Source organism: Macrobrachium nipponense, chromosome 16 (genome assembly GCF_015104395.2).
Source record: "Macrobrachium nipponense isolate FS-2020 chromosome 16, ASM1510439v2, whole genome shotgun sequence".
In the NCBI taxonomy this organism is placed as follows: domain Eukaryota; kingdom Metazoa; phylum Arthropoda; class Malacostraca; order Decapoda; family Palaemonidae; genus Macrobrachium; species Macrobrachium nipponense.
In genome coordinates this window covers 23465331-23480122 of record NC_087209.1, presented here as the reverse complement: position 1 = coordinate 23480122, position 14792 = coordinate 23465331, and the positions used below count along the sequence as shown (strand labels likewise).

Below are 14792 nucleotides of genomic sequence, written 5' to 3'. Positions count from 1 at the left end.
TGGAATATTTAATCATGTTATAGAATCTCTTGGGGAGCTCGGTGACTTTGCTCTCACACGAAGCTTGAACATCCTTGGAGGACATCATGCATCACCTGTATTGCTCTAAACTTTAAATATAAAGTTCCTAATTATAAAAAAAAAAAAAGTAAAAAATCCGCCAAAAGTTTCTTCCACGCAGTCGAGTTTTCTGTACAACGTATAATGCTCTATAAAACTCTCAACCACCGCCTATGAAACTTTCAGCCACGGCCCGGTGGTGGCCTGTGTTGTTGGCATTGTTGGCACCTATCGAGGAGGCAGACGCACTTTTATGGCTAACTTTAACCTTAAATAAAAAGAAAACTACTGAGGCTAGAAGGCTGCAATTAGGCATGTTTGATACTTGGAGGGTGGATGATCAACAAACCAATTTGCAGCCCTCTAGCCTCAGTAGTTTTTAAGATTGGAGGGCTGACGGAAAAAAGTGCGGACGGATAGAGAAATAGTCATCTTAATCATTTTCTTTTATAGAAAACTAAAAAACCCAATCAGAAAAAAATAATGTGGCAGCAGCCATGACAAGCATCACTGCAATTAATGTATCTCGCTTATATTAAGAAAAATGGTGCCAGTATAAGTCAATATTTTTCGGCGGGTATTTTCGGAATCCTAATTGGAATACCAACTTTCGGAGATTTCCTAATTTTTCTTTATATACATATTCCAATTCAACGTCATAGAAGGAGGAAAGAACCGTTAGATAATGTTTCTAAATTCCACAATAAAACGTTAGAAAACGTTTATAAAGTCCATATTTAAACGTTAGATAAAGTTTATACAAATTCCACATCAAAACGTTCGATAACGTTTATAAATTCCACATAAAAACGTTGGGTAATCTTCATAAATTCCACAATAAACGTTAGATAACGTTTATAAATTCCACATAAAAACGTTAGGTAATCTTCAAAAATTCCACAATAAACGTTAGATAACGTTTATAAATTCCACATAAAAACGTTAGATAATCGTTATAAATTGCACCTTGAAACAAAGTCTTCTTGCACGTGATACCAAAATGGTTCTTGTAACTACTTTCGTTGACAAATTTGTTTGCAACTTAATGCCCCCAGCTATACTTGCTCATACAAAATCCTTTGATCACAAACGTACTCGACAGCAGATACAGTAACCCAAACAACCAATAGCAATAAGGATCTTAACGAAGAGTACCCTTCCCCCTTTCGACCACTAGACTGTCCACTCCAACATCAAACAGAATTACGTACAATTTCTAAATGTACAGTAACAAGGTCTCTTGAACGTTATTCACCAGGTGTAAATAAAGGTAAAATCTATACCAAGCAATTCATTGTACATGGTAATATTCCAGCTGTACTTTTATGTTTGCGTAACAATTTACTAATGCTGTTATTAATATTTCATTTGCCGAACGATCCACAGAGAGCAATCAAATATGCATGGTAATATATCAAGTGTGTTTTTTGTAACGTTCGGTTAATAACTCACTAATGATACTTATTTCCTTTGCAACTAGAAATTAATCTGGTCTTTCGAGAATAAACGGAATAAAAACAACAAAGAAACCTACAGTAACAACTCAATGAATCAGGTCAATATTTTTTTAATAAACGGAAGAAAAACAACAAAGAAACCTAGAACAACAACTCCAATGAATCAGGCCCATAATCATTTTTATAAACGGAAGAAACACAACAAAGAAACCTAGAACAACAACTCCAATGAATCAGGTCCATAATTCTTTCATAAACGGAATAAACAACAAAGAAACATAGAACAACAACGCCAATGAATCAGGCCCATAATTTTTTTATAAACGGAAGAAACACAACAAAGAAACATAGCACAACAACTCAAATGAATCAGGTCAATTATTGTTTTATAAACGGAAGAAAAATAACAAAGAAACCAACAGCAACAACTCCAATGAACAGGTCCATAATTTTTTATGGGTTAATAGTGATTCCCGTTCCATAGCCAACAGCTGCTATTGAGTAGCCACATTAAGGCAGTTTCGATACCTTTATAAAGTCGAATCAATACCACATCAAGTCGTTCTTATATACCTAAGTTTCGTTTCGATAAAAACAATTTAAAAGTCTAAAATCTGAATCTTTCAAACATCCACGAGCCTTTTCATTATAGCTTGGATTTATTAATTGGCATTTATCTGTCCCTGTTGTACACTCCAAAAATCTCATACATAACCTTCCCCTGTCGAGGATATGGAGTTACTGAAACAGCAAAACTTAAGAAAAAGGACATTATCTATTAAACGATTGGAATTAGATAGACGTAAGCCTAAGAGTATTAGAAAAGTATGAACGGTATTTCAAATTCGCGTTACTGGGTCATCTAAGTAAGAATTTACCTTAAAAATTCCTTTTCCTTTTGTTGTCAATTGCCTCGAGTTTGCAAAAAAAAAAAAAAAAAAAAAAAAAAAAAAAAAAAAAAAAAACTCAAATGAGATGAGACCCATTAAAAATACGCCTTTGTTAAAGGAACGTACTTAATTGCAGGTTTAAGTAAGAATTTTCTGAAAACTTTCACAACTGAACAGTCGGCGTCTTTTTTTTTTTTTTTTTTGTTAGTTGAGAATTTTCATCTGAATAACTTCCTTTTTGCTACCCTTCTTCAAACAGTTTGATATTTGCATTTACCCTCGGAATAATAAAAGTAATCCATTCCAAAAACAATACATCTGAATATGCAGAATAATAATCACTCATACGCACTTATATTACTAGTATATAGTATGTATGTATGTGTGGTGGTATATATCTATATATATATATATATATATATCATATATATATATATATATATAGTAATATATATATATGAATCTTATATATATATATATCTATATATAATATTTCTTTTATATATATACAATGATAATATATATATATACTATATAATATAATATATTATATTATAATATATATATATATATATATATAATATATATATATATATATATATACATACATCTCATACATATACTAGTAACTATATATATATATATATATATATATATATATATCGATTATATCTATATACACATGTGGCCACTCTAACCCTGACACACAAGTATTATTAAGAGCTACAGTGACCTCTTAGCTTGTTGATTTCCTCACACTTTTCTGATAAACTTATCTCAGCAAGCTCTGAATCTATATGAGAAGGAAAAAGACTTCATTTACTTCTCGCTGGCTGATTCAAAGCAGCTTGTAGTAATGAGCATACACTCCTCTTGCCTTTTAAAATATGTATTATAATTCTATTTCAATGCGTTTCTTTTTGCACTCCATGTAAACCTCGTTTAAGTAAATGTTTACTAAAATTAAGGTAAATAAGCGCTAACATAAGTTCTCGCTAAATTTATGTCGTGTCACCTTCCCACATTAGAAAAGCCTTCCCATGCTTTCTTTTTCTTAGAGAGGTCCGTATTCTTTCCTTTACGGAACTATTTTTAATTTATTTTACCAAATCACAATAATGCACACGACCATTCGGAGTTGTATCGAACTACCTTTGTGTGGACCGTATCGACTTATAGATGTAACGAAACGATCGTAGGACCCACATCCTAACTGTACTGTCACGAAGCATGCCAATGTTCCAAAGTTCACTGCAGAATTGACATTAGTAAGAATTATTTATCACAGCCGATATGGATACGCTTAATTTTCTGAATACTATTTGTAATGATCAAGCCTTTCTATCAAATCTTCATAAATATCCAATTGCTTAATCCCACCGTAAAATATGAGTTTTATTATGGGCAACAAATTATCGTTACACCACTGGTGTAATGAAAGAGGCCACCCTCTAGTTGACATGAGATGAGATAAATACGTAGCGACAATCGCCTGGCTTTGATCAGAACAGTGCGAAACATTTAGTTGGAGTTGGTTCATGTTACATGTGAATATGAACCTAACTAATGAGACTTAAAACCCCATAAGTGACGAATATACAACATTTATTTGCATTCAGCTCACCTAAAAATATGTGGATTAGCTCCCACTGCAATTCTATCGCACTTCCTACACACCGCACTCCGCTCTCTTATCTACCATTTATCTTACTTTTAAATGTTTATACTAGAAGTGTAATAGAGTTAATAGTTTTATGTTTGTTAACGAAACTAAGTGAGGGCCATCAATCCCAAAAGGATTTCCACGACGTTTGTGATTCTAAAAGATTGTAGGAGGAAGGCCTAATGAACCGGCATTGTCATTCAAAATTAGAATATAAATTGGGGACAAGTACAGCATATATATGTTTTAGTTGCATATACTAGATATACAAACACACAAATATACATCTTAGGTTCCAGAATTAGATAATTATCTATATTATTATATGAATAATATATATGTATATATATATATATATATTTATATATATATATATATATATATTATACAATATATTATATATATATATATATATATATATAGATATATATTATATATATATAATATATATATATATATATAATATATATATATATAATATATATAATAATATTTCGGCAGCATCCCACGCCCCCATACAAGCTGCTCCAACTTCGACTTCTGAACAATACCGGGACGTTAAGCGAAACCCATTAAAACCCCCTTTGCCACACCGTTGACCTAGGCAAAAAATTACGTACCTGATACTTGGACGACTCTAGTGGTCGTACCAGGGCTAGCATCCTCATTTGTAAACGAACCATTATATTGCGGGACTTTAAATGAATGACGAAAACCAGCATTTGAATGCAGGGAAGGATTTACTAATGGCAATTAATTATTGGATACGAAGTCAATTAAGGTGCAGACGAACGACAATGTTACAATAATTTAATCCCCCTCAATTAGGTTCTATGAAGCCCACTATGCAAACAGAAGACCCTAATTCATGTTTCATAACTGTTCTCTCAGATAGGGTATCTTCAAACATCGGACGGTTTCATCGATAAAAAAAATAAACAAATAAAACAAAACTAAGACGCATCTCCTAATATACTATTAACCAATAAAATACTGATATAATATTTTTGAGCACGTATGAATAAATCTCTTGCCAACTGACAAGAAATGATGAAAAGATGATCAGTCGCCTCAAAACCAGATCTGAAAATAGAAAATTTCACAGACGGCAAACTTCCGCCATGGCTAATAATCCTTCCCAAAGCTGTCCCGTACCCAGCACCAGATCCCTCCGACCATTCAATCACCTGCTGCTTGTCACGTTGCCCACTTCGATTCTCGGGCATTCCACTGAGGGCTATAGATGTGTATATCTGGTGATAGAAGTTCACTCTCGACGTGGTTCGGAAGTCACGTAAAGCCGTTGGTCCCATTGCTGAATAACCACTGGTTCCATGCAACGTAAAAACACCATACAAACGGCAATAAGAGAGTACTGTTTAAAGTGAAGAAGACTTCAGATACGAATGAAATAAAAGCTTAAAAGCAGGTACCAGCAAGTTCGTCTCCCAGCCCATTTTGGTAGAACGTCAAAGGTCGCTTTAAACGAACATCAAAGCGTATTGAAAATTTTTTTCACCCAAATCTGCAACGTTTTAGTCGGTGAATGACACTCTCAGACACGGGTCCTTCCTTGCTCTTTGTAAACCAGATCCTCGATCCTCGCCCACTTACAACGAACATTGACGATCTCGTTGACCTTAAACCCTAAACCTCTTGTGGATCTAATGAAATGGAGTGCTCTCTCTCTCTCTCTCTCTCTCTCTCTCTCTTTCACTTCCTCTTCCCTTACTCCATAAAGTCTCTTCTATCAAGGCATTAAATCGTCTGTTACGGTCTTAACACTCTATTTTATGGGGTGTGGGAAGGGATGGAATTTCATCGTCTTCATCAACATATTCAAGTTTATCTACACTTCAGTGTAAAACAAGATTTTCGCTTACTTGGGGAGTAAGCCTACAAACTACTTTGTTGTTATTCTTGTTGTTGTTCTTGTTGGAGGGGTAGGAAAGGTCTATGGAAGAGCTTAAAAAAAAGTCTGGTAAAGGTGTTTTGCGTCGAGTTAAGACAAAGGAATTTTAAGATAGGATATTTATGATTTATTTATTAGAATGAAAATGTGAAAAATAAATAATGCGCATGTTAAACAGTACAGAAAAATTATTTCTAATAAAGAATAGCGTATTTATTTGTTTATTTTCGTTGGTGAAACAAGGCTCTATTTGACCGTAGATTTTAGCACGTTTAATTTAAGTTAAAAGTTAGGAATGTAATGTTCACAACTTATGCATGAGGGGAAAATCTTACGTGCGTCTTGAGTAAGCTGCAGGTCGGATCACGCCTTGCTCATGAGGGAGTAATTAGCACCCTATCGCCCATTATGTACTCAACAACTACCTATTATATACGGCGTACTTTAAGATACCTTCGCTTATTTCAAATCTACAGTCAAATAGAGCGTTGTTTCACCAACGAAAATTAAAAAAACAGATACGCTATACTTTATTAGGAATAATTTTTCTGTATTGTTTAACATGCACATTATTTATTTTTTTACATTTCCATTCTAATAAATGAATCATAAATATCCTATCTTAAAATTCCTTTATCTTTAACTCAAAGCAAAACAACTTTTTCAGATTTTTTTTAGGCTCTTCCATAGATCTTTCCTAACCCCCAAACAAAAATAACAACAAAGTAGTTTGTAGGCTTACTCCACGAGTAAGCGAAAATCTTGTTTTACACTGAAGTGTAGATAAACTTGAATATGTTGATGAAGACGATGAAATTCCATCCCTTTCAACAATGGGTTGTTTGATTTAGAAATATGTTCTTGAAGGAACCACGGTTCCCCTGGAACTTGGGTGAGCTGGTTAGCGGTTAGGGTATTTCCAAAAAGCGACTAACTCAATATACTACGTTTTTTTTTTTATCTGTCCATCCGCCTGTGGTGTTTGCACATGGTAACACTGCATCCCGGGGTTTAAATAATATCCTATTTCGAATATTAATGGTGTAATTGGCATACAGTAAATTACTAAAACACTTTTCAGTTGCAAATATACACCCAGATATCCTTTAATTTACCTAAAACTTACACATAGCGTAACTATTTAAAGCCCGGGACGCAGTGTTACCATGCGCGACCACCACAGGCGGATGGACAGATGGAAAAAAAACAGAGTATAGTTTTACAGTGGCAGACTTCGAATTGGTTGCAGATGACAACAGCATAATATCAGATATTATACAGCAATAAAAATTACGCTAGTTCCGTGTGTAGATGAGAAATGTAAGAAATGGACATGGAGATGACTTGGACATGTCCCTCTGCCAGTCCCTTGGAGAAAATTATGTGATACTGTCGGCTGGACTCATTTTGGCACCAGTGTAATTGGAGGATCCGAACCTACTGGAATGAGAACTATGAGAAGGGAGCTGCAGATGAGAGGAGATTTGTGGAAGATAAAGCACAGAAAAGACATAAAAGGCGGAATTTTCACAAAGGCTCCTTGCGATATACGGCAATTGGAGGCGATGACCAAGATATGAGAGAGAGAGAGAGAGAGAGAGAGAGAGAGAGAGAGATAACAGAAGGAGGGGGAAAGACGCAACAATTAGTGAATCGGGTAGAATTATCACTTTTATGGCATATTATTTTCCTTTTGGAAATAAATAATGAAAAGATCTGTCCACGTCAGCATGACTAGCAAGTAAATGGGGGATCATTTGGCACCACACTTGGCATCGACTGCCAATGAAAGACTCCCATACAAATGGAAGCCCTCAACAGGTGCCGTTTAGAAAATTATATATATAGAAAAATATGCTATGATTTCAAGTCTTTTATGATTCAATATTTAATTTCTTATCAGTATACACAGGTGTGTGTGTGTGTGTGTATGTATATGTATAGTCGTACATGTGGTTTTTCATACACATACATACGTGCGCACACGCACTCCCGACCACCCTCGCACATAAGCACACAACATATATATATATATATATATATATATATATATATATATATATATATATATATATATATACACACATATACATATATATAATACATACGTATATATATAAATATATAATATATATATATATTTATATATGAATAACTTAATCACGAAATATATATATATATATATATATATATATATGATATATATATATAGATATATATATTATATATCTAATAAAAGAAGCCCATAAAAACACCACAAAATAGAGAAAAAGTACTATATTTCAGAGACTGCTGTCTCCCTCTTCAGGTAGATGAATGAGAAAAGTTCACAGAAAAGGTGGTATTTATACCAAGAGGTCCATCCACAAACAAGCCATTTTAAGTCACCCCCGCTGATAATCTTCCTCTAATCTTCTTAAGGGTTGGTTGAATGAAGACGTTTGTCGATCGTGTCCGAAATCCATCCTCCTTTTGAGATGTTCATTACCTGCCTCTCTTTTATTAAGGCCGATTCCATCATTTGACTCTTGTAGCCGGCAGTTGCTGCTATAAATTACACGTGACAAATTCCAGTTTATTCTATGGTTATGTTCATTTATATGGTTGAAAATAGCCGAGTTCTGTTGTCCATACCTAACTGACCGTTTGTGTTGTATTAATCTCTGGGGAAGGATTTACCTGTAAATCCGATGAAAGATTGGTCACGTCCTGGCATGGGATTTCGTATACCCCAGCAGTCCTTTGGAGATGTCTTTTGTTGGACGTTAATCAGGGATTTGGCTAAGGTGTTTGGGTAAGTAAATACAAAAGGGTTCAATTTTCCGAGGGGGTTGGTTATTCTCTTAATCGTGTCCAGGTGGGGAATTATTATTTTGTTATTGTTGGGTGTATCTCTGGTCTTGTCTTTAGGGGTCGGCTAGAAAATTACGTTAGCTTTGTGAATTGCTTTGCTTTCAATTATATGGTCAGGATATTTTAAAGACGAAAGTTGCTTGCGAATTAGTTCAAATTCTTTCCGGAGAGAAAACCACGAAAAGCAATCTCTCTTAATTGCTTTCAAAACGCGTCGGAATACACGAGCGCGCTTCCCACAGCCCCGGTTTGAGGTTTGCTTCAACGCGATACCGACGGTAATGTATGGAAATTAAAAATGTCAGGTTTTCCCGGCAGGAATTTCGATCACAGTCCACAAATGTCTAAGAAAATACTGGATATTGTAAAAATGCAAAGACTTTCATTCACTTGTCCAGCGGAACTCATAATGTTGAAGGGATACGTGCTACACGTGTACACATACACGCACACATAAGCATAATCCTAATCGCACAAAAAAGGAGATGTAGGATTCAGTAAGAGTAATTGCGTTCAAACAATACGGAACGAAATATACAAATAAAACACTTTACAAATTATCATACGTTGATCACCTTGAATATCGTCAACAAATCTTAAATCAAACACCACGCAAGTGACAAAAAACGAAGGTGTGTACACTCCTTCAATTATTCCTCCAGTTGACTTTTACTCCCTCTCAACTGACATTTCTTTTTTTTTTCTTTTTTTTTTTTTTTTGTTTTTTTTTTTTTTTTTTTTTTTTTTTTTTTTTTTTTTTTTTTGTTTTTTTTTTTTTTTTTTTTTTTTTTTTTTTTTTTTTTTACTTCACAGAAAGGACACAATAACATGTTTCAAGTGATTCATTTCCAGCCGAGTTCCCAGAAGTAATACCTATTATGGCCTTGTAATTCCTTACTTTTACTAACCTCGGGATAATATGCTCTCTTTAGAAGAATCTCAATGTTCATAATTCTACAAATAGAACATACACTTAAATTGAAGAGAAAACAGACTGCCTGTGTACTATCAAATAAAGGCGACTTGTCTTAGTCATAAGCTTGAATTATTACTGGGCATCTAAAAGGAAAGTTCCGAAGTCAGCAAAGAGAATCCGATCAAAACAATAAAAGGAGAAGCTTCGACACACACGCAGTACCACACGCCAAATTAAATGACTCAGATTTATCTAAAGCATTCTCTTTCTTGCGCTTATTGCACAAAATCAAGTCTGATGACCGTTTCCGAATTAAGAGGCAAAATTCCTTGCGGGCGCTTGCTTTTCATAATACCTGACTTGTTTCTGACAAAGTCAAGAACTTACCCAAAAAGAAATAAAAACAAATAAATAAAAATTCCCGCATCTCGTTAGGGATGCGGTTTAGGCTGAAAAAAAAAATGACGACCAAATTCTTATCACGTTCTACAATTTCCAGACTAGAAAAAGAACTCTCAGCTGCCTGACTCCTCCGACCGGATATTGATGACGAAACAGACGTCTAAAATATATCCTGAAATTGGTAAAAGAAAAAAAAATAATCGAACTGCTTATTCATATCTTCGGTAACAATAAGTTACCTTTTTGCTATCTTTGTGGATCAACTGATACAATATGTATATTATATATATATATATATATATATAAAATAAATAAATAAATAAAAAAATATATATATATATATATATCTATAGATATATATATATATATATATATATATATATATATAGATATAGATATATATATATATATCTATATATATATATATATACATATATCATATTGTATGTGTGTGTGTTTGGGAGAGAGAGAGAGAGAAGAGAGAGAGAGAGAAGAGGAAGAGGCGAGAGAGAGAGAGAGAGAGAGAGAGAGAGAGAGACTAAAAGTTCATTTTAATCTCTAAAAAAGTACAATAAAAGATATTTTTCGACTTACTTATCATGGGAACTTGCATGGATCATGTGTGCGTTGTAAAATATTATACATTTCAAATTATACGTAAAAAGAAAATACTGGCATTTTGGGTAAGAATTCTATCTTTGTGGATCCACCCAGGACTGTTTTCGGGATGGGGGGTGAGGGGCCGGGATACCGTTTCGCCTTACAATGTCTTTCATCCCAAGCAAAATATCGGAAGTATTCGGTTCCCAAAAAGGATATTAGAAGATACTGGAAACCTAAACATATTAAAAAAATAGATAAATAAAGGGATTTCACCGCAATAAAAATAGGGTCTGGAACAAAAATGGAATATGTTTGAATAGAGTTCAAAGACAAGATTGGAAACTGCTGCTAAGAATACAAATAAGAAAACTTCTTTCTTGGTATTGTGAAACTTGAATCATCAAACACAAATGAACTTTCCTTTAAAACGTTCAACTTGAATTACTAACGTGAAGATAAGCGCTACCTTGATAGAACGGGAGCACAAAAACTGAATAGATAGAGAATAGAACTGTCTCGTCTCTGTTTTGATTAAACGTTGCTACTTTGCTTTGCTACCTACGCGTCACCTACTCCGAGGAGCTATAGTACATTCACATCAACCGTGCATTTGACGTCTAGGCCAGTCCCTTACGACTCTCCTGATAGGCTGTTGATAAGCCAATCACAGGGCAGGAAATTAGCTTATCAACAGCCAATCAGGAGCGTCGTAAGGGACTGACCTAGACATCGGTGCACGGTTGATGTGAATTTTACTATAGTACTAAACATGGCGGAGGAAACCATACATATACTCAAATCGCTGTATAGCAGACTTTATACGCAGCGACAATAATACCCTCGATTTAACAACAAAACCATAATCATGGTATGCGAAGAACGGAACTCAATAGTACTAATGAAAATTATAATAATAATATAAAATAATAATAATATAATAATAATATAAATCAGGACAGAGAACGAATGTTAAAGGGGTGGGGTGGTGCCAAACTGAAAAGAACGATCAAACCGGCAGAGAGAAATCAAAGGTGGGAATGAATCAATAAAGAGATACTGGCGTCAGGAACAGTTGAGAGATCATGGTCCATGGGCAGCGCGAGAGGTAGGGAACCGTGGGAGATAAGGGTGCACGGTGGTGCTGGGGGGAAGGGTGGTGGTGGAGGGAGGGGGAGGGATGAGGGGGAAGGGGGACGCGGATAGGAGGAGGAGGAGGAGCAGGCAGTGGATGGTCTATCCCAGAGCACTGCAGCACCATAATCACCGGACCGTGACTAGCATCCTTCCTCTCTTACCTCACTATTATTTTTTTTAACCATTCTCTCTCTCTCTCTCTCTTCCTCTCTCTCTCTCTCTCTCTCTCTCTCTCCATTTACAATACCGTTCATAATCCCAATGGCTTTCACGTGCCATACACCACACATAATTGCCTCTGTACCACATTTTCCCTAAACTATAGGACATCATTTTTGAGTCCATTATTATCTAAAGACGTCAGGGTTTCCGTATTCACAAAGTGACTCGTCAACAAGGTACTAACGGTGGTCTCAACAATAAGACGAAAGTAAAAGATTAAAAAAAAAAGTCTACATTTCAAAACTGCAGATACAATTCTCATGTACATTGTTCCTATAAAGACCAAATAATGATGAGAGGGAGATGGACATGGCTTGGAAACGTCCTTCACACACACACCCTTGGAGAATAATAGCTACGTGATAGTGTTAGTCGGGCTCCTTTGGGCGCCGGATGAGTTAGATAGGAACTTAGGAGGGAGGCTGGAGATGAGCACAAGAAAGACACGAGCAGCGGGATTTTACAGAGGCCTTTTGAGCCACAAGGCGTTAGAGGCAATGACAATGATGATGAAGTAAAACTCTTCAAGGGCAACTTGAACTTTTAAAATGTAGAATACTTTAATAATTACGAGTTTACTTATACACTTGGGTTTAAGGGAACCTCTAGATTGGTGTACCCAAACATGAAGTTTGAATGGCCTACGACGTTGTCTGATTCTGGAATTTGAATGGCCTAAGTTGTTCTGATTCTGAAATTACCGCAAAGGAAAATGAACTACGTCAGTCAAATCACTACTTAAGAAATGACAGCTTTGAGAGTCTATTGCCAGCAAACCTCTTTAAAAAACACGATCCTTTACAGGTTATCACAACGAAGTTTCAGAGTGAGGTCCCTGATATCCCGCTGGAGTGACTACATAGTTATCTAGTTAAAATAGAGGAAAAAAGTTAATGTAAGCTGTTAAAGTAATAAGCCTTCAAACAAATAAACGTACTTAGGTACAGTCTGACAACACATTTTGAGGATATTGTGTAAGCGCAAATAATACCATTAGGAATTTCCGCTCTGTGACTGCTCAGTTTCAGCAAAAACATTTCGATGTCCAAGCTATATTATAGTAGATTCACATCGACTGTGCATTTGATGTCTCTTACAACGATCCTGATTGGCTGGTGATAAGCCAATCACAGGGCTGGAAACTCTCAGTCTCTCTCGAGAGTCACATGGGTAGGATCTATGTTCCACCTCTCCTGAGGGATACGTCTTTCAGGAGAGGTGGGACATACATCCTGCCTATGTGAACTCTCTCGATAGACTGAGAGTTTCCAGCCTGTGATTGGCTTATCAACGACCAATCAGGAGCATCGTAAGGGACTGGCCTAGACATCGAATGCACGGGTGATGTGAATCTACTATACCAGCTGGCAAATCTCTATTGACCAGTATTTGGCAATTCTGGTATTAATATATTAAAATAAAGGATGAATGAATCCGGGCCTCAAGACAATGCAATGGAGAAAACTAACTTTACAATGTTAACATAAAAACTTCCTGATATAGCGGCAAAAGAGTTATTCTGGGCCTTAGAATGGTCTCTGCTTCCTGGGATCACAATTTCCTTGTATTTCACTTCCTGAATTACAAGGCTGATATGTTGAAAACAGAATGGTACCATTGTTCTAAAATTCTATTATTTAAGTAAGTAAACCAGAAACAAGCCGTCAAATTTACACAAAATCTTTAGTAGCACAGTAGGAACAAACATTGACTTGGAGAACTTTTATGCACCGCAAATGTCCAAAGTTAGCAGTGCTGCAGTTACCTTTAAAAAAACTAAGACGAAAACAGGATATCTGTCTAACTAAACTTTTAAACGTTCATCTTCAATTACTGATTCCTAGATTCCTTGATTCGCAATACACATCCCAAGCAAGTCTCGTATCATTGCCATTCTCACTCACAGTGATAATTGAAGATCCCTTTCTTCTGTCATGTGGAATATCACATTTAACTCGCCGTTGGCGGAGACGCAGTTTGGTAGTAACGTAACATGAGAAGACCATTAACACATTTCATCTTTCCAATGACTGAACTCGATTCGTAAACCTATGCCAGCCTAAAATTCCTCTGACGCGTAAATTTAGTACAAACGATTTTGTTGTTGGGTAGAGCCTGAAATGATTCTCACTTCCTGTTATATTTCTTACTCGCCTTTATTCGGTTCGCTTTATTATTCATCGTATTTGTCCTTATTCTCTTCCTCTTTTCTTTGTTGCTTCTTTGATACTTTACTCTTTATTTATCATTTATCTTATTTCTTTTTATTTGTTATTGTTATTCTTTCATTCTTTATTCATTAATTTGTTATTCTTTCATTCTTTATTCATTAATTTGTTATTCTTTCATTCTTTATTCATTAATTTGTTATTTTTGTTATTTAATTGTCAATTTCCTTTTCTGAACTAGGTTGATTTCAGCTGTAGGGCTATGGGGCAGGCTTGTAGCATTCTACCATAACTATCATTGAAAAACCTTATATATCTTCCCCATTCAGTAGAATTTTCTATAGTCTTATTTATACTTATTGATGTGATCTTAAAATTTGTTTTTCCTAAATGCAGGTAAGTCTCTAAAGTGCTTTATACTTCTGACATCAAGAAACCAACGATTTTACTCTAGTATTAGCTAAAGAATATAACTGCAAACTTCAGCATATTCTCTAATATTTCTTTACACA

The 14792-nt window shown here is 35.2% G+C and overlaps 1 protein-coding gene across 1 annotated transcript in view; it reads right to left on the bottom strand.

Annotated features, from left to right (window-relative positions):
- Positions 1 to 220: 220 nt before the first annotated feature.
- Positions 221 to 14792, bottom strand: part of LOC135195289 (basic proline-rich protein-like) — a 123543-nt gene continuing 108971 nt past the window's right edge. Inside the window, exon 5 of the mRNA XM_064221547.1 lies at positions 221 to 328. Coding sequence (XP_064077617.1) covers positions 221 to 328 — 108 coding nt within the window. The remainder of the gene's footprint in view (positions 329 to 14792) is intronic.